At 37.9% G+C, this 26,692-nt stretch overlaps 1 protein-coding gene across 5 annotated transcripts in view; it reads right to left on the bottom strand.

The window, feature by feature from the left end:
• NAV3 (neuron navigator 3) overlaps positions 1-26,692 on the bottom strand; it is a 257,821-nt gene that overhangs the window by 92,254 nt on the left and 138,875 nt on the right. For all 5 annotated transcript variants that reach the window (XM_032687747.1, XM_032687746.1, XM_032687749.1 and 2 more), the window contains 3 exons: positions 15,139-15,247; positions 13,287-13,670; positions 9,783-9,902 (listed from right to left, as the gene is read on the bottom strand). In XM_032687747.1, the coding sequence (XP_032543638.1) occupies positions 9,783-9,902; positions 13,287-13,670; positions 15,139-15,247 (613 nt within the window). The remainder of the gene's footprint in view (positions 1-9,782; positions 9,903-13,286; positions 13,671-15,138; positions 15,248-26,692) is intronic.

Genomic DNA, 26,692 nt, shown 5'->3' with positions numbered 1-26,692 from the left:
TCAAAGAGGAAAAAGAATAATTCTTCAACCTTAAAAAACCATGCTGATTTCTCTTTCAATAACTTTGATACACAGAGAATGGTTTTCCTAAAAAGGAGTCTGTCCAAAATGCCTTGAAAGGTAACTCCTCCTTCCACTAAGGAACTGTCCCTGGGTGACAGGCTATTTCAATGCAGCACTCTACTAGAATTCAATTTATTTCAAAATTAAAAGAAAAAAATCAGCTTTTTTCTTTTTTATTTCTTTGAAACAGTTATGTTTCATCTTAATATAACCCAAAAACTAGATATATAGACATGTTCCTGGTACAGTCAACAGAAAGAGATAAGAGCCTCCAGATGGTGGTTCAGGAGTCATGAAGACTATACACCTTCATTGATCACTGGCTTCTCATAAAGCATTAAATGTCCTTCAGTCACCCCAGACACATATATTAAATTTTGCTTACTTTAGTATTTGAATCTGGCAATAATATACTTATAAAAAGATCTAGGCTTGCCTTTTATTCCTCATATCTTGTTTCTAAAGCACACGGTCTTGCTACTAAAATTGTGTGTGCATTTCTAGTTTGAACAACAAAAAATTCAGATTTTAGGTCCTGGCTATCAGTATGAATTTGTTCATTGATGAACTGTCAGAAATATGCAATACATAACTTACTGTTTCTGACTCTATAGTTTCTTTTCCAGAAACTGGTTCAAATCCTACTCATTGAACACCTATTTCATTTTAAGTCACTACACTGACTGTCTAACCAAAAATGTTGGATATTTAAACATAAAGACACTAGCTTATATAAGATTTATTTCTAGACAACACTTTGAGGAATGACAACACCTGTTCTGTCATTTGCATCCAGGGCAATGCAATTATTTCCAACACTACACATGTAATTAAACTGCAGTAAAAGCAATTCTGCTGTCATGAATTTACATACATAGCAGTCACAGGTTAACAGCCATTTTACACTCTATTCTGCACTATGAGAACAGACATAGAGCATAATGCATTCAAAAGGAATAAAAGAGAAAGTTTAGCCCATTGGAAATTAAAGCTGATGAAGCAGAGGTAACTGATTAAAAGTTTATTTAGTAAAGTAAATTTAATTAGGGAAATATATTTTAAAATGTCATTCAAATAATTATTTAGATTATTCAGTCCTCTAAGCAGGTTTGTATTATAAGTATACTGTATCCTTTTGTAAAAAGAACTCTACAAAATGCATTGAGGGTTCCACTCCTTAGTAACACATCTGACCCTGCTTAAATTGTCATGACAATCTTTTTTTACAAAGGAAATCTTTGAACACTTATATTTTAACAATTAAATACAGATGAGATTACTGCTGTAACTTAAAAAACCCCCAAACTCCAAGCACTTTGTTGCACCAACATTTTCCTTTGTGGAGCTGAGGTTGTCACAAGGGGCTCAGGAGGAGCAGGAGGCCTCCATGACAGCACTTGGAGAATGGATTGATGAGGGAGAATTGTCTTTTCCTATCTCCATCAAAAGAAAATTCAGGGGTGATACAGTTAAGATTTATAGGTAAAATGCTGATACAAGCAAATGGAGGGATTTTATTTTTTTTTCTCAAAAGGAAAGGTTAACACACGTGCTCCACAGCAAGCATCCTGCAGTGCTGGGTATTCTCTGCACTGGCTGGCAGTTTTTCTGCCATGCTATTCTTCCCAGCTTTCCCTTCATGCTCTCTCCCTTTGAACACTGTCTGTAGCCAAGTTACAGCGTTCAAAGTCTATCTCTTTTTCGAAGAAAATAAAAGGTTCCCATGTTTTTTAACCTGCACAGCTTTAGATACATCCTTCTTTTAACTTTATCTCATCAGAGATAACTCATGACCAGCTTTCAGCTCGATTCCAGCTGTCTTTTTTTAACCACTAATGATAAAGTTACCTTGCAATTCAATTGCCAGACCAAAATGTATTGAATATCACTGCTTTTTTCCAGCTCCAGGACAGACAATAGTACTGTTTTGCTCACATTGCAAGGGAAAGGGTCAAAACCTTTCAATTTTCCTATTGTGCACTGTAAGCACAGTGCTTGTGCAGCAAATGGGCACTTGCACCCTTAAGATGCTAAGCTTTATTTAATTTTTTTCTTCCTTTCACCTACCTATCTTGTCCACCTGTCAACTAGGAGGAAGTGTGAGTGTACAAAACAACAGCAAGTAGCTGTCAGAACCCCCTTCTTATTACTTCTAAGTGCACCATGATGGAGCTCTCTCCATCTTTTTCCTGTTTCTCATCATTTCAGAGTTAAAGTTGCCAAATCCATATTTTCTTTAAGCTTATACCTAGTAAATCCAGTGCAAAGATTTTTAGTATTACAAATTAATTGCTTTCCATGAAAGTGTTAAATGGGATGTTCTTATAATTCATATGTTTAGTTTGACAAGCATGCAACTACTTCAGTCTGGAAAGTACTGATTATAAAAGGAGTTCTTTAAAAAATGACAAGTAGAAAACAAGAGTATTTTACTTTACAAAGACATAGGCATCTCTCAGGCAATTTAGAACAAAAGACAGCTTAGCAATCACAAGCTGCTTTATCCCCAGTACTAAATAATCCAAATCACTATTTTTATATTCAGTTTCAAGAAGCTTCTGTCTAAAATACCCTGTGCTTGTTAATGTTAGAATTGCAATATCAAGTGCACCTATTTTATTACAAATTTCAATATGACCTTTTTTTAAATAGCCATGCAGGAGAATAAAATGACAACATTTTTTTCCTCCAGTCATCCAAAAAATCAAGACATTTTAAATAAATTAATTTGTTTCTTGATTTCAAGACTCATATGGGAGATTCGAGTTCTTTAGTTTTATATCTGAGGCTGGAGTATTTTGGCTAATAATTTAAATCTCGCTACCAGTGTTTTGTTCTAACACAAAGAGACAGTATGTTAGTCTTTGCTGATAGCAATGAAGTACAGTGGTGGACCAAAACGTTGCTGCTGCTGAAACTGTAAACTGAGCCTTGGCAAGTTTTTATTAAATACATTGGTACTGTCTTCAGAAGTAGATTGCAATCAAAATAAACCATCTACATTTTTTTCTGAAGGGACATATTAGCAATCTGTTAACAAAACATAAAGTCCTGCCTCAGTTTAAAGAATTTTAAAGTATCTAACCAAATTTTGAAATAAGTAGAAGAATGCCAACAGACTGTACATCATTAATACCTAGCTCCACACCATCCCCTCTTGAGAAGCAATTTTTGAGAATGTTACACATAGCACGTATAAACGGTCAGCCTTTGTTCAATGACCATAAAGCAAACTATGCTCAGCTCATTTAGAATAGTGTGAAAATGTAATTGGCTTGTATTCCTTACAAAAGTTTAAAAACTTATTTCTATTAATTACTTTTTAATCTAAACTGAAACTTCTTGACGTTGTCCCTCTTTCTGCCAGTTAACAAAATTTGAAAAAGTGAAAACTTTCTTTGTCATTAATTTCACATAATCACTTGCAGCTCAGTCCTGTTTTCAAGTAAACATTTGCCATGTACTGTTCTTGCCTTTTCTGAGTGTAATTTTCTGATGAAAACTGGGTGCAAAAAATGTGTCTGCAGACATCATGTTGTAGGCTCATGACAGTTTAACATACTAATATCAGCATGCTAACAATGCAGTTTGTATATGCCACCGCTATTAATAATGTATCTGAATGTAGAAATACAGAGCTGGTAAATGTTTCCATGCTTTGGTTTCTGGTTCTGTAGACAACTACGGTAGATATTTAAAGCAACTAAGGAAGGGATCAAAGTCCAGTTGCTTTGCTTATTCTATATTTTTCCAAATCCCACTTTTGAAAGCATTACCAGAAAAAAATCATACTAATTCAAATAACATTCTTTCTAAATTAATAGTGCTGTACAAAATCATATTACTGAAAATTCTATTTCTCATTATGCTTTGAAATAAGGAATTCAGCATCAAAGGATCCCAAATACTTAATAACATAATGAGCCAAAAAAACCAGGAATGCTCCTTTTGAACACAATTATTTTGCCCTTCGTGCATGGATACACACATATTTATGCTTTAGATACTAAATTTGCATCCATCCTTTGCAGAAGCAATAAAAAACTGAGATACACATTGAAATAAATACTTCTAACGAGTAACTTTCTTGATAGCCTAGCAGATGCAAAGATAAGGAAAGATTTACACTAGAGACTATGAAAATGCAGGATCATTTGAGAATAATAAAAAATTAAATGGTGGGAAATTTTAACAGCAACAGCTGTGAAAAGAAATTACAGTAGATTGAAAGTAGAGATGAGAACAACAATAGTAAAAACACTTTAAAATTAAAATTGCTTCACAAGAGAGGTTCTATAATTACAGTTTCTACAGACATTTGAATAATAACTGCAAAAACACTGAGGTATAGATATTTACAATTACTTCAGTATCCTAAGAACTTACTAATACTGTAATATCACAGCCAAGAAAATGATAGCAGATCATACAGCTGTATGAACTATGCTGACTTTAAGGTCTACAATGATGTTTTTAGGTTGTGCACAGAATAGCAGTCACAGGCATACTTAGTGGTGAAGACAGGTGCAAAGGTATAGGAAGCCTCCCTACACACCAAAGTAGATTTGCAGCAAAACTCATTTTTGCCCAAGAAAGTCTTAGACAGCAAGAAGTAGGTGTATCTACTTTTTGGTTTATTGTTTATTATTTCATATCTATGGGATGAATATTTATTTAAATGAGTATGTATTGCCCTAGACGCCGGTACCCAGTTTTGGACAGACCCAAAATGTTGGCAGACAAAGGAAAGGGTAGAGGGGCTGAATGTGTGCCCACAGTGAATACTTCAATACTGTGGCATATATATTTCCTTTATCCACAGTAAATTCTGTTCTGGTATCAGAAGCAGCAAACTGAACAGGTACTAGCTGCAATGTTGCAGAACAATGGTCACATCAATATCAAACTTCAGAGATACATGGTAGAAAGCACAGTATCAGTACAGTACTGAAATACACATTACGCAGAAGCATATGGATAGAAAGGCAAAACATAAAGTATGCCCATCCACTGAGCAACATCGCAATGGGTTAAATTCCAAATTACATCAGCAATTGCAGTGTGCTGCTGAAACTGTAAAGTATAAGAACAAGCCTTGTATTCTATTAGGATTATGAGGTTACTGTTTATGATGTCTCAGCCTTTTCTGATACGACCAAACTTATGAAACAGGGATCCCAGTTCAATGCCTGTGTGAACTCTGGAAAAGTTACTTTCCTAAAAGTACAGTATTCCAACTCAAGGCTCATCTACTCAGATTAACATAAGAAGACATATAGGCATTCATACAGGAAGTTAGTTAAAAAGCCACAGGCTATATCTGGAATTATTTTATTAATAATGCAGTATGGTGATTATGGTTTGGCTGAGAACAAACAGGCCAGCCTAAGCTAGTCTGAGATAACTTCCAAATCTTCTGCACATGTGACAGATGGTGGAAGCATTTGAAAGACTCCTTGTGCACAAGAACTCTATTATGGGGGCTCAGACTCAATGCAGCAGCAAAGTAGCTGAAGCGGGTCATGATAAAAGCACACTAAGCAGCATAAACTACCTTTAAAACTTTGGACTTTATCTGAGGAAAAGGTGAAAAAGAAAGAATACTACATTCAAGAGATGTGAGGGGGAAAGTGGTTGTACAATCTATGTTGACTGTTGACTGATTAAAGTGAAGAAAACTATGGCTTATGATACAGTGCACTAAATTTGGCAGGCAAAGAGAGTGGAAGGGCAATGGTTGAACTCAGTGGAGTTCCCTTCTAACAGGGCTTATTTTAAACTACTCTAACAGTTTTTATGGAAATCATAGGGTAGTTTGGAAACATTGTAACTTACTTTGCAATAAACTTTATTCTTCCCAAGAACATAATTCATTTCATGTGCTTACGTCTAACCTCTTTTGGCTCATTTTACTTTGAAAAGGGTTTTGAACTCCAAGTTCCTCAAATACTCCCCCTAAGAGCCCTAGGAGGCAAATGCTAGAGTATAGAGGAAGAAGGTAGGACAACAAATGGAAAGTAAAACCATACCACTGAGAACTCTCTCAGCCACATCCTCTGTTATACCTATTGCAGAGAATCCATCTTCTTCACTAATTAATTTCTTATGGTAACTGAAGGAAGGTAAATTGCAATGAATAGGCACTTATAAACCAAAATAAAAGAGTCAAAATTAGAAAAAAGATCAAAAGAAGAATGAAACAACTGTTGACATCTGCTACTGCTAACATCCCTTCAGCCTACACTGAAGGGACCACTATAATTTTTTCCCCAGAACAAGCAAGCTTGCTGTACTCCTTTCTACAGTCTGCTTTACAGAGCAGTATGCAAGCAACACTTATGCCTTGGCTCATGTTGCCTTCATGAATTTAACTTTTTATGAAGTTGTTTAAAGAGCAATTTAATATTATTATTTGGATGAGGTCTCTCAGGCTGTTTCCACATGGAGATCTTCAATCTTTTGCTTTTTGGCAAGATGTGGAGATGCAGGTGCTATCTGAAACCAATTTAGAGTGTGGTCAAACTGGTGACCTGCTTGTCTTTTACATTATCCATGAAATGAGAATCAGTCTGAAAGCTTATATTTAGCAGAAATGGCATTACTCTTAGAGATATCATTCCACCTCTCTGAAGAGTATTGTACTGCCAGCTCATAAGATAAAAATTTTTAAAATACAAGCAGAAGTTGCAATTTAGGTTGTCAGAGAAAACCCAAGAAGTTGCAATTTAGGTTGTCAGAGAAAACCCAAGTTGAGTTCTCATGAAGAACATGGGATTGCTGTCAGCAAATGTTGCTGGCTCTAGTAATGGACAAAATACTGAAATTTCTCTCCTGCTTGCTCAAGTAAATCAGATATTTGCAACATATAATTTATTTTCTGCCTGAAAAGAGATGCCGGCAGAGTCTTTTGCAACAGAAAGGCCAGGGCAAATCATGTCAATTATAAAAAAGGTTTACACTAAAGATACCACAGAAAAATGCATATGTCCTTCACATATCTACAAGAATGATATAGAAGAGAATAATCCTCTTTCATAGAAGTTCATCATATCAGTGGCGAGGCATACCTTGAAGACACAACACAAACCCTATTATTTTTTGTTCAGAGTAGAAAAAAAAGTTGCAAAATGCTATGTGAGAATAGATGAAATCTCAAGTACCCACAGTGTTGTGAAGGACCAAAACCTACCCTGCCAAACAAAGCAAAAGTCTCAGCAATTTCTATTGCTTTTTCCACCTGATTTCACATCATAAATGTGGAAAAAATTTGACCTACTACCGTTTTTTTGCTACCCATTTTGGTAAGCATGTGTTTTATTATCATCAGAACTCCTAAAATATTTACATTTTCCACTTCTAAGAAACTTTTGCTTTTTCAAAGAATAACATACCCTTATATTAAAAAATCTATATCAACAAAGAATGATTAAGTTTATAAAAATAAAGCACTGAAAGGTCAGGGAATGCCAGAGTTGTCTGAATAGCCGTAATTTAAATACCTCATGCCTGTGTATAATGATAAACTATTTAATTACATATTAGCATAGTATGTTCCATGAAACCTCATTTAGAGGGTCTAGAAAAGCACAGGAATCCAGCTTTCTTTCTTTGTATAAGGGAAAGCAGTCATTACTGTGAAGAAGTAGATCCTTAATTCACACTTGTAGACTTTAAGCTTAAAAATTACTTTGGGGCAGGCATGCTCATGCAGTTTGCTAATGTCGAGAACACTTTGCAAATGCCTAATGAAGATGGACCATATTGAGATTTTATTTGTTGAGATCAAACAAATCTTTCCCAAATACACATGAATATAATTTTTTAAAGCCTTTCATCTTGCATGAATTTGGTCAGCTTTTCACTCAAGACCCAGAATAATATCATGCCAAACAACTATTCTGCAACCTGACAAACAATAGACTCAGAAAAAACAGAGTAGTTTTTAGCCAGTCTGACAAAGTTGTATAAACAAACCAAAACATATTTAGGTACAGGGAAATGCTGGACAATCTTATTAATTGAAAACTGATGACAGATTTTCTGCAAAATATGTATGTATCTGCACACTATACAGGACAAATTAACATGTATGTTAACACAATAATCATTAAGTGTTTGAGTGGCATCTAGAACTTGAGGAATACTAAGAATAACAAAAATATCCCTTAATTTGGACCTCTTTTTTTCAGGGAAAATATGCATGGTTTGAAATCTCGGTATGAATATTGCATGGTGGGAAGAGCTCTAACAACTTCGCTCTCAGGAGAAAAAAAATAGCAAGAGACATAAAAAAAACGTTGGCACTAGTGACATTCCCCGTCTTTAATTACATGACTGCCAGCCTCTAAATTTTCCACCCTCTCTCCCACTTTGAGCTTAAGGTTCTTGTTCTCATATACAGAGTACCACAAAAGTCCCTCCTGCCCACATCTTATTTCTCATTTTCTCCTTCTGTTACTGCCTAAGCTCTATCCCAATTATTTTCTTAAACGCCTACTGTACACTTTCTCTAGTCTTTGCATCACGTCAGTGCTCACATTCCAAAGAATTTAGCCATGTTCATTTGAATTTCTATCTAAAATAGGTTTTTTTCTGCAAGGTCAACAAATGCTATGATGTCAGCTAAAGCAACTTTCTTTTTTAAGTAACTGGTTCTCTAGATGAAAATTATGTCCTTTATCCTGATGCATTGCATGCACTGTTTGACTAATGCAGAGCATTCCTGACTTGTGTCACAGCCATATTTTCATCAGAAAATGTGAAAAGTAAAAATTATATCATACCTAAGTAATTATCCTAGAACTTCTTCAACTTATTTGCTGGGTTTACAAAACCAGAGCCACTCTATGAACCTTTTCTCCCTCCATGACTAAATAATTTTTTTTTCACTAAACAAACTTGATTTTAAAAAGATAGGACTCAACCTCTAAAACTGAAGACTGCCAAATTTCACAGCTGCTCCTTACCTCTACAATGGTCTGACCAAAACCTCAGAGCTGACAGCTCTAAGTTCTGCAAAAGTTGTGTTATGATTTTTTATTTCTCAGACATGGATTAAAGCCACCAATATGAATCTACCTGAAGCTCAAGGAAAAGAAACAGAAAACACTTGCCTAATCTGCAGGCATACTAGTGAGAAAGTGTTTCTATGCTTGCACCTATATACCTATATATATATATATATATATAAGGGCGGGATGGAATTGTTTCTTTTTCCACACTTCATAGACAATGGAACAGAACCCCAATTCTTGCCTCCCAGTGTTTGTTGATATTGCCACCTTCTGATACCTGCAACGGGCAAAACAGGCGGATGAGACCATACTTCTGGTTCCAGCCAACTCCAAATGCATGTTTTGACCCACGTCACAAGACACACACAAGCTTTCTGCTGCTTTGTGACCATCAATTGATAAGGCAATCTGTAAAAATCATGTCCCATTTCAGAAATTCAAGATTACAGATCAGGTTGGGACTTCTTAATGTTTTCTCTTACATCTTCATCAAAAAATTCTTCACTCCTTCCCATGTGAGGAATTTGCTTTTTTCCCCACTCATTGTGGTATTTGCTGTATTGTGTGCTCAGAAAACTAGCAGCCTCAGAAGCTTCCTTTCTCTTCCTATTCCTTATGAAGAAAATGGTGATATTTTAACAGGTATGAAGGAAACAAAATATTTATAAAGCTCAGATAACTTTTTACTTAGCAAAGCACTGTTACCTGTCTGCATCCAGAGTCACATCATGAACCCCTCTCTGAATGATGTCTCTAGAGGCAGCTAGGTCTGGTATTCGGTTCAGACTTCTCGTATATAAGTTGAGTCCTCCATCCGTCATGTACCTGAAAAGAAATGTGTGGTCATTCAGTGGGAAATGCAGCCATCTGGCAACTATGTTTCACTCTAAAGTTAATGGACTGTGAAATTCAAATGTTTAAGGTACAGGTTGGCCTATTAGATGGTATTCCCACTTTCTGTGCCCAGCACAAGGAGATTGGATATCTGCCTATTTTCTAGGATCATTTGCCTTTTTCTGTGATGGCTTACAGGCCAACTTATTTTACTAAAACATATTTAGACTGAAGCCCTCAAGTATTTTCAAAAACTTTAAGCACATTTTAAGTACTTCAGTTTTGCCAAAGAATAGAGCACCAGGTTCAAGAAACATCATTCCAGCAAAAAAAAAAAAAAAAGAAAAAAAGGAAAAAATGCAGTAGCATTCATCCAATCGGGAACAGAAATTAGGGACCTAAATCAGTAGTCCCTGCTGGGATGAAATTATTCAGATACGAAAGAGATATCCACTGAAGACCTTACAATTATATTTAAGAATATTGTTCTATCTGTGTTTCTTTTGCTTGATTCCCACAACTTCACATTATAATGAATGTCTAAGGAATCAAACAAGGAGTATAGTGCTATTTACTCACTCAAGAAACATTAAAAGTTTGTGAATTCAAAGCACCAGCAATAATTTCTGGAACTCCTACCTACAGTTTCGTCATCTCTATGAGAGATTTTGGCACTTATAACTGAGCAGCACCACAGGCCTGTCCTACTCTCAAGATCTGTTTCTTCTTTTCCCAAAGGACCTTTCGTTAAACTGTCTTTCCTCTTGGGCTCTTGTTCTTTATGTTTCACTTTTGCATTTTTTGATAACTCTAATATAACAACAGAGATAGCACAAATTTATGTGTGGAGGACCATGCACATGTATGGCACTTATCAGAGAAGCATACATATACAGAAAAAAAGTTGGTATACTTCAGTGAACCTACCTCAAAATAAAATAGGGGTTTACTGAAATAGGTGTAGTCCCAATGCAGGGTTGATGGCTAAAGTGGAGGTCACTCATTATTCAAATAATCTTTAACACAAGTTCTCCTTGAGCCATGAAATGGTGCCACTCAAAACCATCTTTCAGTCAAAGCGTGCGTCAAAATACACAGACTCCCAGGCACAAGCCAAGGCACACACACTGCTGCTGCTCCAGCAGTTCTGTTGTCCCTCTCCCTGTGGTTCCTTCTGGAAGAAGATTTAATTAAAATCAACTGTCCAAGAGACCTGGGGGCCAGTACAGGAACCCCAGGAGCACTGCCTCCACCCCTACTGTTAGGGGTGGGTGAATGGAGGCAGGTTTTGAGAGCACACCTGTGGTAGTGAGTGTCACCTGTGTGACAGTTCCAGTTTGAGAAGACATCATGTTCTGGGTGGAAATCTGGATGAAGGCAACCTCAAGTGCATTAAAACACAAAGGGTTCCTTTGATTATTTTTAACAAAACTCTGAGGCATTTTACACACGTGTAAGATTTCGCTTGCAGTTCAGCGAGGGACTTCTGAAACCTTGGTCTCTAGAGTCTGCAGAAGGTAACTTCACATTTGTTTTCAAAGATAGAGTAACACTCACACTCACATACTAGGTTCATCCTTTTATTAAATTCAAAATTCAGACTTTTTTGACAGATTATTTAGCTAGGCTTGAATTATCCAGTTGATTTCAAAGCTCTAGAATTACATATTAAATTTAGCTGTGGTTTGAATGCAATCCAGACTATTTGGAATTTTTTTTCCTGTATAAGAAAGGGTTGAATGGAGAGACTTAACAAGTCCAACAGGCCTTCCTCACACTATCTTCTAATTACTGCCGCATTCCTGTCCCCAAGTGTTTAAAGTAATTAAACTGATAATGGAAGAGGCATAAGGGAGATAAGACTTTACATGCCTCAGTGAATCCTGAAATTTCAGAGCTTATTAAACTGTTTTTAACATTTACCACACCTAAAAATGTTAACTGAGCACATGGCAACTTACTATCTATTGAGTCATCCTTATTGCAGATGCAGAGAAAAGTCACACAAGATGACTTTATTCATCCTTTAATGTGATAAGCTAATAAATACAACTTTTCAGGCACTGCAAAGGATTCCCTTTTTTTTATTTCAAATAAAACCATGCATCTATCAGAAGCAATATTAATATTTCCTTTAAGATAAAAGGCCCTTTAGAAATTAAAGTATCACTTTCTCCATATGTCTTTTCTCTTTTCTAGCACACATGAATATGGTATCCTACTTGACAGTCATTAATGCTATGCTGTGGACAACCTTGTCAACAGTACTCCACAGATGGGTCACTGAGACAGTGGACCAGGGAGATATAGTAATATGCTTTCTTTATAGTTATGCTTTTCCTAGAAATCTATCTTTGGATGGTGCTTGAGGTGAGATACTACTCTAGAGAGAGCTTTGATCACACTTAGATTTGCCTCTAGGAATGTACCATTTGCAATTTCATCAGCCATTATTCTCTAATCGTAGCTATACTTGAAACTAAGAGATTAGATTGACAGCAAGAATTCTAAATTTATAGGGAGTGAAATAGTGTGGTATGACATGGTCTCGTACTCTATGGGATTTCTGTTCAACACTGTTACCTCAGTCACCAAGCAGCCTTGATATGCCACCAACAGCATTGAGTAGTAATTGGGGCATGAGTAAAACCGTAATATCTTTTCTTTTTTAATGATGCTTTAGGAGTTCTAACACACATGGGAGTGAAGTGACTTGTGTTCCAAGATTGATATGAGTTGTTAAACAGTAATCTGAAACACAGGGAATGCAGTACCCCAAAGCCACTCAATTGATTAAGCAAAAAAAAAAAATAATTGTGATTCTTCCTCCTGGATATTTTAAGAGAGTAACTAATCTAGTCTTTTATAGAAAGATATTCCTACTGCTCAGATGATAGGCACAGTTGAAAAACTGCAATAAAGGCCTATCACACAGACTACACTAGAAAATATTTAAAGTTAATACAGAGAAAGTCTGTTCTGTCAGCAACTGCTTTTCCTCGGTTGTATCCAATACCATAACTACCATCTCAAACAAAACAAAAACACCACAAGAAGATCCATCCCAGAGAAAATGGTGCAAAATGATGGTTTACCAGATAACCAAGAAATTTCAGTAAGTAACAAGATGTATCTGTGCTCTTATCAAAGTTCAGAGCAAAATCATCTTGGTGTTAAAGAGGAAGAACAGAATCTGGAGGCAGCAGAGTATCACTGCCAGATTAGAGTTTTTTGTTTGGGGTTTTTTTTTGTATGTATGTATACTTTAATATTGCAGCCGTAACACAAATTCCACCTGTGTGCCAGAATTTTTTAGAAAAATCCCATTAAACCTACCAATCATGCATGAGTAAATGGGGGAAAAGTGCTGCTTACCCACTATTGATGTCATCAGTCCTCAGGCTTTTCCCAAGAATGTCTCCATCACTCATGTAGCCACCAACATCAGCTTCAGAGGATATGTCCAGATCACCACCTCCTTTCTCACTCATGTCGATCTGCGAGATGTTTCCAAGGCGAGAAACAGCTGCTCGGCGAAGCGGGGTGGTGTACATGAATCGAGAAGGGTCTGTGTGTATGAAGCGACTCGCACTGCTGCGAGGATAACCAGCACCCAAGGATGGGGCATCTCCTGCCTGCAGCCGAGGACTGGCCTGCCCCAGCCTCCAAGTCACCGGGGCTGATCGGCTTGACAAGCTTGGTATGCTTCTCCCATTCACTTCAGTTGTCACAGTGCTGTCAAAAGTTGTCTCCAATGTGCTGCCAAACAGAATGGAGAAGTCAGTGAACTGTGCTTCCTCTCTTCCTGAGAAACCAGGAAAAGTGACGACTGGAGGAATGTATATTTGTTTTTAAAAATTCTCTGTGTATGTGTGCATATATTTCCACTATGTGCCCACATGTGCTTGTGTATGCCCCTCAGTACTGGGGTCAGTCCTGCTTAATATCTTTATTAATAACGTGGACAAGGGCATAGAGTGCCCCCTTAGTCACCTTGCAGATGACAGAAAGTTGGGCAGGATAGTTGATCTGCTGAAGGGTAGGAAGGCTCTGTGGAGGGATCTGGACAAGCTGGATCGAAGGACTGAGGCCAACAATATGATGTTCAATAGGGCAAAGTGCCGGTTCCTGCACTTGGGTCACAACAACCCCATGCAGCACTACAGGCTTGGGGCAGAGTGGCTGGAAAGCTACCTAGCACATGGCGTGAGTCTTGGGAATGGTCCTGTGCAGGGCTAGGAGTTGGATCCAAAGATCTTTGTGCATGCCTTCCAACTCACCATATTCTGTGATTCTGTGATCAGAAACAGACCTGGGGCTGCTGGTCAATAGCATCTGAATGTGAGTCAGCAGTGCCCAGGTGGCCAAGGTGGCCATTGGCATCCTGGTCTTTATCAGAAATGGTGTGGCCAGCAGGTGCAGGCAAATAATCATCCCCCCCTGTATTTGGCTGTACTGGTGAGGCTGCACCTTGAACCCTGTGTTCAGTTTTGTCTCCCTCACTACAAGAAAGACATTGAATGAAGGTTCCTAGAGAGTAAGTCATACGGGGAGCAGCTGAGGGAGCTGTGGTTGTTTAGCCTGGAGAAAAGGAGGTTCATGGGAGACCTCATCACTCTCTACAACTACGGGAAAGGAGGTTGCAGCCAGCTGGGGGTTGGCCTCTTCTCCCAGGCAACAAGTGATAGGACAAGAGGAAATGGCCTCAAGCTAAGCCAGAGGAGGTTTAGATTGGATACTAGGAAAAGTTTCTTCATGGAAAGGGTTGTCAAGCACTGGAACAGGCTGCCCAGGGAAGCGGTTGAGTCACTGGAGGTACTGAAGAGACTTGTAGATGTGGCACTTTGAGGACATCGTTTAGTGGTGGACTTGGCACTGCTGGGCTAATGGTTGGACTTGATGACCCCAAATGTCTTTTCCAACCTATATGATTTTATGATTCTATGATTCTATAACCTCTATTTATAAAATAACCTAAAATAAATTTTATAGGCTTCTAAGTAAACGATTATAAAACAATAACCATATTTGTGAATAATTGTATGAGAAATTTTAACAGTAAAGTAAATCAAAATTTTACATCAAAGCATAAGCTGCTAAGACAGTCTCATAAACAGTATGGTTACTGTCATAGGTAATTTTCCCTTGCAAGTCTCTCATGCATTCAGCACTCGGTAATATTCTCCCATAGTCCATATTTTTAGTGGTCTACACAAAACCAGTGTACCTGTGGCTTATCTGGGTCCCTCTAAGACTGGACATGGTTTCTTCCAAATTCTGTCTCAAGTCTGCTATATTCTTCACAGTTCTCATTCTTCTTGTTTCAGGGTCTTCCCCTGGAGTAGAACAGTAAAACCAGCATACGCTTTAGTGTACATATAAAGTACACACATGTATACACAGCTGAGAATACACACATATGATTGTAAATAAGTCTGTCCCTTTAATATTTAAAAAATAAAGCTTCATTCTTTCAGTAATAAAACACATATATGCCTATAAATCACATGTAGTATGTAAAAAATCCACTGAAAAGAGTCCTGGTGAAGCATCCCTGTTAGGGCCCAAATCTATTAATGAAACTCAGATTTACAGTGTTGCAATTTTTATCCTGTGTAATCAAGGCATGATGCAACCCCAGACTACGTGATACATTACAAAGTCCTTTTTTACTCCTTGACATTTTACATGACGTGGTAGGAAAAAAAGCCTCAGCAAATCTGTGTCCAGAAAGAACTGAGATGACTCTTAAAACAACTCTTCGGTATGCACATAACATCCAGGCCATTTCAAAGTCTCTTTAAGTCAGGCACTTAATAAAGCATCTTTCCTGAACTGTAATAGTTTCCTGAAGGGGGGACATTACTCTTCATTCAGGATAAAATAAAATATACTCCTTGTGATACAAATTTGAACACTCTAAACACATGTATGATTTATAAAATTATGGGTTTTAACAGCCTTTGGGATCCATTGTGAAAAGCTAGTCTGGTATCTGGAATAATGAAGCTCACAGACCTTCACCTGGAACACCTTGAACAAAGTTTACTTCACACAATTTAAAAAAAAAAAAGGCAAAAAAGTTATATATGTCACAAAAGAAAAACATAATAAGCTTCAAAGGAATCTCCGAAAGTTGTACATGAAGAAACAAAAATGCATGTTTTCTAGCAAATTCATAGATCAAGAAAGTTTAGTTCATTTTACTTTTGAACAATAAGAGAATTTTGAAAGAAATTCTGTGACAGATATCACTGATTTGTTCAAGCCTAGTATTCTGCTTCAGGCTGTGTCCTGCATCTGTTGCTCAAAGGAAGGTTGACAGGAAGCATCATTATTACAGTTCTGTGTACAATGCTGAACTTAAAGCGTAAATAATTTCTTTTTGACTCTATCAATGATAGAATCATGTCATATCTCAACTTGTTAAGTTTATTTTACTCCTCATTATGGAAATGTTATCAACAAGGATGATACTGTGCAACCACTAAAACTTTCTTTAACTTTAGATTTCAGATTCTCAGGCACAATAAGATTTTAACCTAATTTTGGAATCCTCATGACATCCAGAAACTGTTTCATCTTTTAATATATCTAATAAGAGATAATCTGGTGAATTTAAACTCAGCATCACACAAAAATCAAGATCAGAAATGCAAGCAGAAGCAAATAGATCAATGATATTTCAAATTTGTAAATGTAAATGTAAATGTAAAATGTATAAGCAGATATGCATCGTCAAGTTGCTGCATTTCTCATTCTGTTGCCATCTTCCCTTCTCCCAGGTTTGTATGTGAGTTTAAACAAGATATAATTTCAACAATGGCGGTGTCTCTGAGGAAAAGCCATCTAAGTGATAAAACAAATAGGAAATGTTTGGGAAGGAGTTAAAAAAAATATTATATCCTTTACGTAGTAGATAAAATGGGAAAAAGAAAGGAGGAGATCTTAATGTAGAACTTGTAAAAAAAGTTCAGTAGGACAGAGTACTGGGAAATATTCAACCTGGGACCAGAAGCAACGAAAATTTTATATTTAATAAAGCATTCTGGGAAAAAAAACAAAGTCCTACAGAAAAGCATTCTGGTAAGGTAAAAAGACCTTAACACCATATGGGAAAAGGCATGGGAAAAATACTGACTTGCAGCTGAGCTACAAGTATAGTTTATAAAAAACCTTGGGCTTAACATATTCAGTGACATTTATTTCAAATATAAGGAAGAATCTGCAGAAGCAAACTTTATTTGAACAATGGGTCAATTAAGCTACCTAATATTGAGTTTTGACTAAAGGATGAAGCCTTTGAGCTTACTGACAAACTGAATAGCTACTCTACCCTCTCCTGCAGTTCAGGTCTTACCAACCAAACATTCTGCAGGCAGTTAAGAAAAAACTCAATTCCTGGCATTAAATAGAAATAAATTATTTTATGTACATTCCCTATAACCTTTATTTCTACTCAATAGGAAAATGATGCACAGCACTAGCCAACATGCCCTGCAGTTGTGGCTCAATGTCAAACTAGCTTTCACAGCAATGCCAGTTTGAGGTTTTCCCATCTACTCTGCCCTGGCTGTGTCTTCTGTCCTCTTTGATGTAGTCGAACAGTCTTTCAGGAAATTATGTTTGCCTATTTTATCACTCCAAATAAATTCTACACTCCATAAACCTCTGGGTTGGCACCATCGAACTGACAGTGGGATCAACACCTGGGAAGGATGGAAACAAGAAGTGGGGATACAGGCCCAGCACTGCAAAAGTCTCCATCTTCCCAAGCCACACTCCAAGCCCATGTTTATTCACAATATTTTGCTCCCTAAAATACAATACCTGTATTGTATTTTATTTACATTTTTACATATAGTACCTTGCAGGAGGCAAATGTCTGCACTCAGATTGAAATTACAACCGGTCCTGTTTCTCAAGCTAGATTGTTCAATAAAGCCTCTTGATGATCAGTGTACCCATGGGTCCCAGGTACTTTGCAGAAGTTTCTACACCACCGTGGAGATTCCTGCGAGGCAAAAAGTTTCATGCCCAGGCTAAGCTCAAGACAATTACATCCTATTAGATTGAAACTGCTTTTACAGCCCAGACAGCTCCCAGGCAGACCGTTCATGCTTGCCTCTGGACAGTTGTCTATAGTGCACTCAGTTCCTCACCGTCCCTTTGCCCTTTGCTTTCCCCCCTCTGCCAAATGCACTCAAATTGACTTCCAGGTGCAATTATATTCCTGCCACAATACTTATATAAGGGACATCCAGGATCTGTTACCTGCCCTGCCATGAAAGCATAGCTTGTTGGTATAAGAAAAATTTCTGTTTACACAGAAAGACAAATTCCAGGGTCTAAGCAGGCAGAATTAAAGGCAGAGTAATACTTTATATTTATTTCAGGAACTGAATACAATTATTATTTTACAGTGACTTTGCCCTTTTCTTTCCTTGTTTATCCTTGTCAGTTGTTCTTTGCTGTATGTTAACACTGCAAATCTTGCAGCAAAAATGACAGCAACTGTCTTTTTTAATATGTATTGCACAGTAAATAGCATAACAAAGCCTTGAGGTATAATTGCAATACATTAAATATAAGGTACATATATGGCAAGGTGCCAAAATATATTTTCACAATGAAGAATATTTCACTTTCAGACAAATTATATCACAAAATTGGTGTTATTCTAACCTGTAAAGGTGAAAAGTTTGAGATCTAATCTCATTAGATCGCAGTGACACAAAAGGTAATTTCAGAACTTTTACACCAGTTTTTACTAAAAAAAAGCTACAACTGAAGTTTTATTATATTAAAATACTACATAGCACTACATAAAAAATCCTCAAAACTAATTATTAGAATGCTTTAAAAATAATTGTTCTTTTCTTTCTTTCCATCATTCTCTAAAGGCCGTATTAATGGATTCCTGCTGTACTGTGGATGAAAAAGTCAGAAATTATAAACAGTTGAACATGGCAATGGAGAAATTTTCTGCACTGAGTACAAGATCTACACTTTTAGGACAGCACTCTGACTCCCTATCCACATCAAGCCTCCTTCTGTACAGAGAACCACACGGATGATGAATATGTGTATTTTTTCTGAAAACTAGCTACACTATGCCTGCTAGAGGAGACACTATGGTGCTTACTGCATCAGGATTGGGGTTAAAGGGATCTTAGACTCCTCCAGATACCTTGTTGCCTATAATATGGCCCAATGCTATCACAGAGTCTACCCATATTTTCATGACCTAACATATCAGAAACGCTCCCTATTTTATAATCTCGAGTGGTTCTGGTTTGTATGCTAAAGAAAAGCCATTCTAATTCATACATGGGGAGACTGGGATAAGACTATAACCAGGGTACCCTGAAAATTTCTGTCAAAATTCTGTTCCTCTTACAAGGAAGGCCAATGCAAGTATTTTACTGACACTATGAAATATAATCTCCTCAAATCATTTGTAGCTTCATCATTTATGTTAAACATTCCAAAAGATTTTCTCCAAACTTTTGCATATAAGCAGTGAACCATTACAGGTTTCCTCAATAAATTTCTGGAGAACACATTTATTTCTTCCACTGAGTGAAATACATTACAGGAAATCAAAATAAATATTTTACCAAAATCATTATATTTAACCTAAGTAAGTTGAACTTTTACATTCACATTTCTGAAGCTCAAACATAATTTCACATTTAATAATACTGTTCATAATAATTTCTGTACTTCTGTACATGTAATTACAGCCCAAAGCAAATAGAAGAATAACAACTCCATCAATTGTCTGACTTTCATAAAAGAATATACAAATAATAAACATCTCTCCAGGCAATTATCCACTATTAGATAATAACTCCATTCACAGAGGAAAGTACCAGTTTTAATCTGCAAGTGGGAAAACTGAGGCTCACAAGAGAACAGAAATTTGTCAGTGACACACAGTTGAAGTGGAGCGGGGGCAGGGGAGAGCTCAGTTTCCTTTGCTAGCAAGCCTCTGATCTCTAGAAGAAGCCCCTTTAACTTACTGGTACAGTCTAATAATAAAAGGTATGAATACAAAGAGAATTCTTGGTTCTTTCTCATTTTGAGATGACAGCTTTTTTCACTACTTACACACCAAAAATTTTATCCTGAATGTTTAAACACAATCAGAGCTAACATCCACCAGCAAGGAGCTCCGGGCTAGACACATACTACACAACCTTTAAAAAGCAAGCAGCCACTTCAACCATTCGACTGGCTGAAGAACAAAGCTTTGGAAATGAACACTTTGAGCACTCTTATAAAGGGCTGAGAGATGAAACAGTAACACAGTAACACAGAAGCCTTTTGAAGCACTTATGTCTGTGGACTGCAAATACTCACTGGCATGCACAGATATAACAAAACTGGTTATTTAAATAAAACTGAAACCCTGGCACTCACAATTCCATATACAGGGGTGAAATTATTGGCAGAGGGGTTAGGGAAGGGGAAAGAAATACTGGAGGGACAGTTTGTAGGAAGGCCGAGACATTTTTTGTTCTATCCAAACCTTGGACTCAAGATATCAATTTCAAATTAATGAGACCAAATGTTATTAAAATAAAATTATTTAAGAGTAAACTAATAGTACTTAAATATTCCACCTTATTTTTCAAAAAGCTAAGCAAATATGCCCAGTTATTCACAGGCTGTTGCTGCCCCTGCACCCATCAAAAGCAATTTAGACATTTGTCTTCATTTTATACAGTCTTAGGAGGTCAGGGTAAGCAAACAAAGAAGAAATGGCTAGACCCTATTTTTGCATACTACTGCAAATAAACCCAGTTCTGTCTTGGGAAATCACTGTCAAGATCAAAAATCTGCTCCATGCAGATATGTGCTAATACTTGGGTCTCCTCTAGCCCTTCCTGATGTCAAGCCAAAGTTAACTTACCTAAAATGTCAGTATAAAGGACCTGTTCTAGGTCACCCAGCATTGTTATTATGACATCTTCATCCAGATGTGCAGTCCCTTCACGCAAGCACCCTTCCTCCTCCTCCTCTGCCCAGGTCCTGCTGGGGAAATGGGATGTGCAGGATGCATTTTCATCATCTGATTTTCTGGTCTCCTCATTGTCACCTGTATGCCGGTCTCCTGACCTCCTGGATGTCCTGCTTTCAGTAGATGGTATCCCCTGATACTCTTGTGGTGCAGTGAGGCTGGAGTGGCAGAGAGAGTGCACCGACTGCGAGAGTGCCTTGGAAAGGGAGCCTCTGCACCTGGCTTCTGCGTCTCTCTGTTGGTAACTCTGGTTGAACTTGGAGGCATTTCCAAACCAGTTCTCCCTGTATGAGTATCGCCTCTTCTCCCCTTCGCTGATGAGCGTGAGATTGGTTAGAGACTTCTGCTTCTGAAGACGAACACACCCTCTTCTAACCTCTGTGCCTTTAAACACTGACAATTCAGCAGATCGCTGCATCTTTCTGTCGGGGGCTTCACCTCAGTTAGATTTCATATTTCTGAGATGGACAGCAGTTCAACTCCCCTGCGAGGTCCTGGGGTTGGTACCTGCATCACTACATGCTGCACATCCCAGGTAGCACATACTTGCACTCGCAACGAAAGGCACAGCTCAAACATGCACTGTACATACCGTAACTGACTAGACAGGCACAGTCATTTTCTTTAAAATTACGCTGCTCTCTGCTAAGCCACTTCTTCCCGTCACATTAATCTGCAGTACTTACAGTCATTTTCACTTAGATTTCTCTCAAGCAGAAGAGAGTTGATCAAACACTCTGCTCCAGCACAGAAGTAATCCCAAAAGCCAACTATGTTTTCCTCTCTTCATCCAATCACCAGTCTCATCGGAGTGGTGGGCCTGCATCTCTTTCTACAGCTGCTGTCTTCTGAAATCCAAGTAGGCACAAGTACTGTCTTGGGCTTTTCCCCCCCTCTCACCAGCTCATGACTGATCCTAGTGCACAGCTCTTCACTTTAGATGGGCTGACACAGAACTGCAAGTACAGCCTCCACATCAGAGCTCAATAAAGAGCCAAAATTAACCAGTGAAGCAAAGCTCTGCACAAGCCTCCTTACATTTTAGTATTCAACCTGCATTCCCAGATATATGACTCTTCTCTGCTACTGCAATGAATGCTGCTGGCTGCCATGGCAGCAAACATCCTGGTGAATTAAACCGGAGACACAGAAGCCTCTGCCCAGTTTACAATGCCACAGGTTTCAAGACCCAGCTTCACCTGAATGGGATGCTACAGTAACAGACCTAGTTCATGGTCAAATCCTATTTTTCTCCCCGAAAGGTAAGGATGACAAATTATTTATTCCATATCACTGCTACTCCCTACGCAGGAAGCTAAAATCAGACTTGCAAATGGACCTTCAGTCTTGCAATTTCTGCTCTGAATAAAAAATACATAATTTAAGATCTTAAAGAAGATAAAAAATGGAATGTAACAGTACCCGTCTGGTGAGATGAGATGATTTATAAAAGGAAGTATTTAATTTCTTTCTCCTTAAAAATGTACCTTGTTTGCATCTCTGTGAGATTCAGAGGCTAGTATGGAATTAAAAAGCTGTAATAAAATATTTTTTCACAATCTTCTGAAGAAAACCTATTAATGGAATAGTTTTATAATTTATAATGGAATCTTTTAAAAAGAAACTCAGTCTTGTATCTGAACTAAATTAAGCAGTTTCAAATGTTATTTTTAAATACATTATCCAGAGAGAAAAAAGACTTACTTTTAAATGTATACATTTTCTCCAGAGAAAAAGATATTAGTCCCAGAAATAATAGATGAACAAAGAAATAGCTGAATTTAATTCTTTTTTTTTTTTTTAGATACAAACTTTTTATCTAGGGGAAATTAATTTCACAAAGAATTATGTAGAAATCCACAAATATTCAAATACATATGCTGCATGTATACACATAAATATAAACTGCTTTTGTCAGGGTGAACTTATGCATCTCAAGTTTCTACCTGAGAAATGCTGGCAGGCAAATAACCTTTAAAAAAACATCCTAAGAAATACAGACTGTTTGCAGATCTCCTATGTGAATAAACAGATGTTAACAGAAGCCTCAGTGTATTTCTTGCTTTTCACTGGTTCAGTTTACAGTTTTTGAAGATATATAGGGGAAAATTCTTGGAAATTTTAAAGGAAAGGTACATTTTTTCCTAGATAATTCTTATAAACACAGAACTAACATAGAAAAAAAAATCAGCAGCCTCGAGAATTGGTTTTCCATATTAAAGCACAGACAAATTCCTAGAAAGACATGTTCCACAACAAGAGGAGGTACCACTCCCATCTCTGCCTAGCCCACAAAGTCAGAGGAGACAAGAGGAATGGTCTGTCTGCCTGAGTACAAAACTGTCCCAAATATTAAGCACCTGTCACTTCTTCAGCATGAAAACAAAAGGAAAGATTGCTGTGTTTACTCCCAGGGTCTGCCAGTTGCAGTGACACATGAGCCCTTAAAAGGTTTTTATGAATGTGATGGTGCCTGCCCGCAGCAGAGCCCAGCAGGCTGGTGTGGATGCTGATGTTGTCCCAGAGCTTCAGCACTGCCCACATGCTCCTGCACCAGTATGCATCGATGGTGCTATGCAGTTGTAATGGCCTGAGAAGCATGCCTGAGGAAGCTGTGGTTGTTAGAAAGACCTCACAGGGATGTATTTACAATAGAGAATTTGAAAAATGAAAGGCAATCTCACTCTTTTCCCACTCATTGTTTTTAAATCCTAAATTTATACTCAAATTGGTATAGTATTCTCAATTGCTATGTTTTGAATTAACAGGCCCTGTCGTGCCAAAATTCTCTTGGTGATTTTCTTGAAATAAAGAGAACGTGGACTTTTCCTACCATAAAGACCAATTCTGAATCTCTTTCTGATACTCCAAATCCATGAATGTCAACTTCCTCACCCGCCCTTTCATGCCCAAACAGTTGCAGGCAGTGTCTTGTCTCCATGGTCAGCTGTAGGCAGGCATGGATCTGCTCTGACTGCACACCAAGCACACGACGTGTACATGGCCATATGTAGCAGTCACTGCTGCAGTGCTGCACCTGACCTCAGTAAGGCCTGCAAACATGGAGTGTCCCTCGTACCAAGCACTGCTCTGCTGGGGATGCCCTGCACGGCACGACTGCTCAGCTCTGAATAGACCAGATACAAGATTGCCAGAACTAGACGTGTATATTCAGTTCTCTTTCCAGCTGGGATCAGAAAAATTTATGGCAGGGGATGAAAAAACTTCACCCAATGAGCCACACGAAACCTCATGTATAGTGTTGGCAACAGGTGCCACACCACTCCAGGCTGGAATGGTCTCTGGAAGCAGTACAGCTGCTAGGAAGCTCAGTGGGTCTCAGTGTCTTGGCTGATCTGTTCCTTCTCCCAACTGAGGAATCCATCACAGCCCAGCTCCAGCAGCACACAGGTCACAGACCATCAAACCGGAATGAGAATGACACCTGAACTGTGTGACAGCCACGTGAGGGTAGCTGGCAGCTCCAGCATTCATCTGCCCCATTTATTTTTTAAATATATTAAAAACACAAGTCAAATGCTGTTAGATGGAGGTACTGAGACTAATCACACAACCTTCATTCAGTCTTCATGTGTACAGCCCTTAATTACAAGGTTATATGAACTTTTCTCCCATTCATCACATTGCCTCAGTTGGTAGACATGCCATTGTGGCATCCTCAGATACAGCAGATACTTATGTATCTTGGCCCAAGTGCTCAGTAGAAAGAACACTGAATTTATCCTTGTGCTCTACCACATCTCTCTGCAGGGTGTCATTTGACAAAACATAAATTTGCAGTGTCAAAAATTCTCAGGGTTATTTATTGAAAAATCATTTTCTAAAGCTCAACCTCCATTTTAAAATGATGAAATATAGCAGCAAGAAAATACATCTTTCTAAACCGAGAAGAAAGTATAGGAGACCAGAGGAGAGCAAACAGCATTATTCCCCAACTACCTTGCAATTCAGTGTGTTCTCCATCCACAATACAGGAATATGTTTAGCTCAAGAACAGCATAGGGAACTTCCCCAAGCCATCACAGTCAGTGTTACATGCTACTTTATTTTTACTGTCTCTTTCATAAAATGAATTGTAAAAATTATTTTAAGAACTAATAATCTTTGGGCAAATTTTGCTGTCAGATAAGACTTTCTTTGAAGTCTCAGTGGATAGCTTGGAACCCTACAAATGACTTATGTAATAGATCTACAAATGCATAAGATTATGAATCTCTTCAGCTAAGCTTACTGGAAAAAAATTGTAAACTATTTCTGCATCTATTAATTAACTATTTGTTTTGGAGAGCAAAAAATTAAGCAACACTTGTTAAAGCCAAACACCATCATTGCTTTCATAAAATAACACTTTGTAGTTTACTGACATGTAAAGATTTCAATGGATTATTAAATAATTAACTTACTGATATCCTTCTCTGATAAACTTGCTGCAGAAACTGGTAAATATCACAGCTACTACAAGTAGAAATACTGGGTAAGAAAGTCTGAACAACTTGTTCCTAGCCATACCATGAATAACACATTCTCCTTTTATAATCCTGCCTATGAAGGTATACTCCAGTTTTGCAGAAACATAGATACTGAGTAGTCTTGTTGAGGCAACCAGTACAAAAAGTACACGCAAGAAATAGTGTTCATACATGAATGCAGAATTGTCCTTTATTTAGGACTCCTAAATTTCTGTCTGTGATTTCCTGGACAGAGGTCTACACATCTGTGTGCCATATGTGCAACAAGCCTACCATACACAGAACACATCAGAACTACTCCACAGGTGACTCATGCCTACAAAAGGGACTCATTCAGCATATGTGTATCATTGGTACCATGCACAGAGAAAGGCGTGCAGGAAACCTTAAAACTGCCGTGCATGTGCTCTACTGCTGACCTGCACGTTCACTGTGGAAACACCTGGGAATGCTCTGGCTGAGCTGTGGAATGTTCAGAAGGGGAAAAAAAGGTAGGAAAAAAAGTCTGAAGCACTTCAGATCACATCTGGAACAAATTTTCAGCAAACAGTGAAGAAACTCAGATTTACGGTAGCTCTACCAAGATGCAGAACTGTCTTTAGGCATAAGTTATGTATTTACCTAGGGCAGTAGATTAATGTGGACAAGCTAAAAATAAAGAGGTTGCCCAGTTTATCAGGGCCACACTTCTGTGTCCAGGGCTACACTGTCCTTCCCACCTCCCTTGCCTTTCAGGACCATTCTCTTCTCATGCCTGTGCACCTAAAATTAAGTAATCAATTGCAGAGAAGTGGGCAGAAAACATGAGGCTTGAGCTCTGACTTTGCCTTTTACCAGCTCTGAGTTGGAAGACAGCAAAGGCTAGAAAGGCAATCAGCTCCCTTAGAGGAGGAAGACAGCAGGGGAGAGCTGGAAACTACCTCTACAGATTCTTGCTTTACTCTCTTTTTTCCCATCACCACTGTTGAGAACTGCCTTGGTGGGCACAGAAAACAGAACATGATTTTTCACCACTAGAGCAAGAAATCTAGCTTGGGTTTGGTATCCTGAATCGCTCAATGGTGCCAGACCAACCACTCATAAATATCTTTAGAATTCTTTTTCTCCACTGAACTTTTGCCTGTATTACAAAGAAATCTTGAACCAGATATGCTTAAAGCATTATTTTAAAATCAGTTGTCTTATTTTGCTCCAAAGAGGATTAGGAGCTCTGATATGATCAGCTTGGCTGGTTATGGGACCACTATTCTTCAGCCAAGAGACAA

The sequence above is a fragment of the Chiroxiphia lanceolata genome, chromosome 5 (genome assembly GCF_009829145.1).
Source record: "Chiroxiphia lanceolata isolate bChiLan1 chromosome 5, bChiLan1.pri, whole genome shotgun sequence".
NCBI classification, from domain to species: Eukaryota; Metazoa; Chordata; class Aves; order Passeriformes; family Pipridae; genus Chiroxiphia; species Chiroxiphia lanceolata.
Note: the sequence above shows the minus strand (reverse complement) of the source record. Positions and strands in the feature narration are given on the sequence as shown.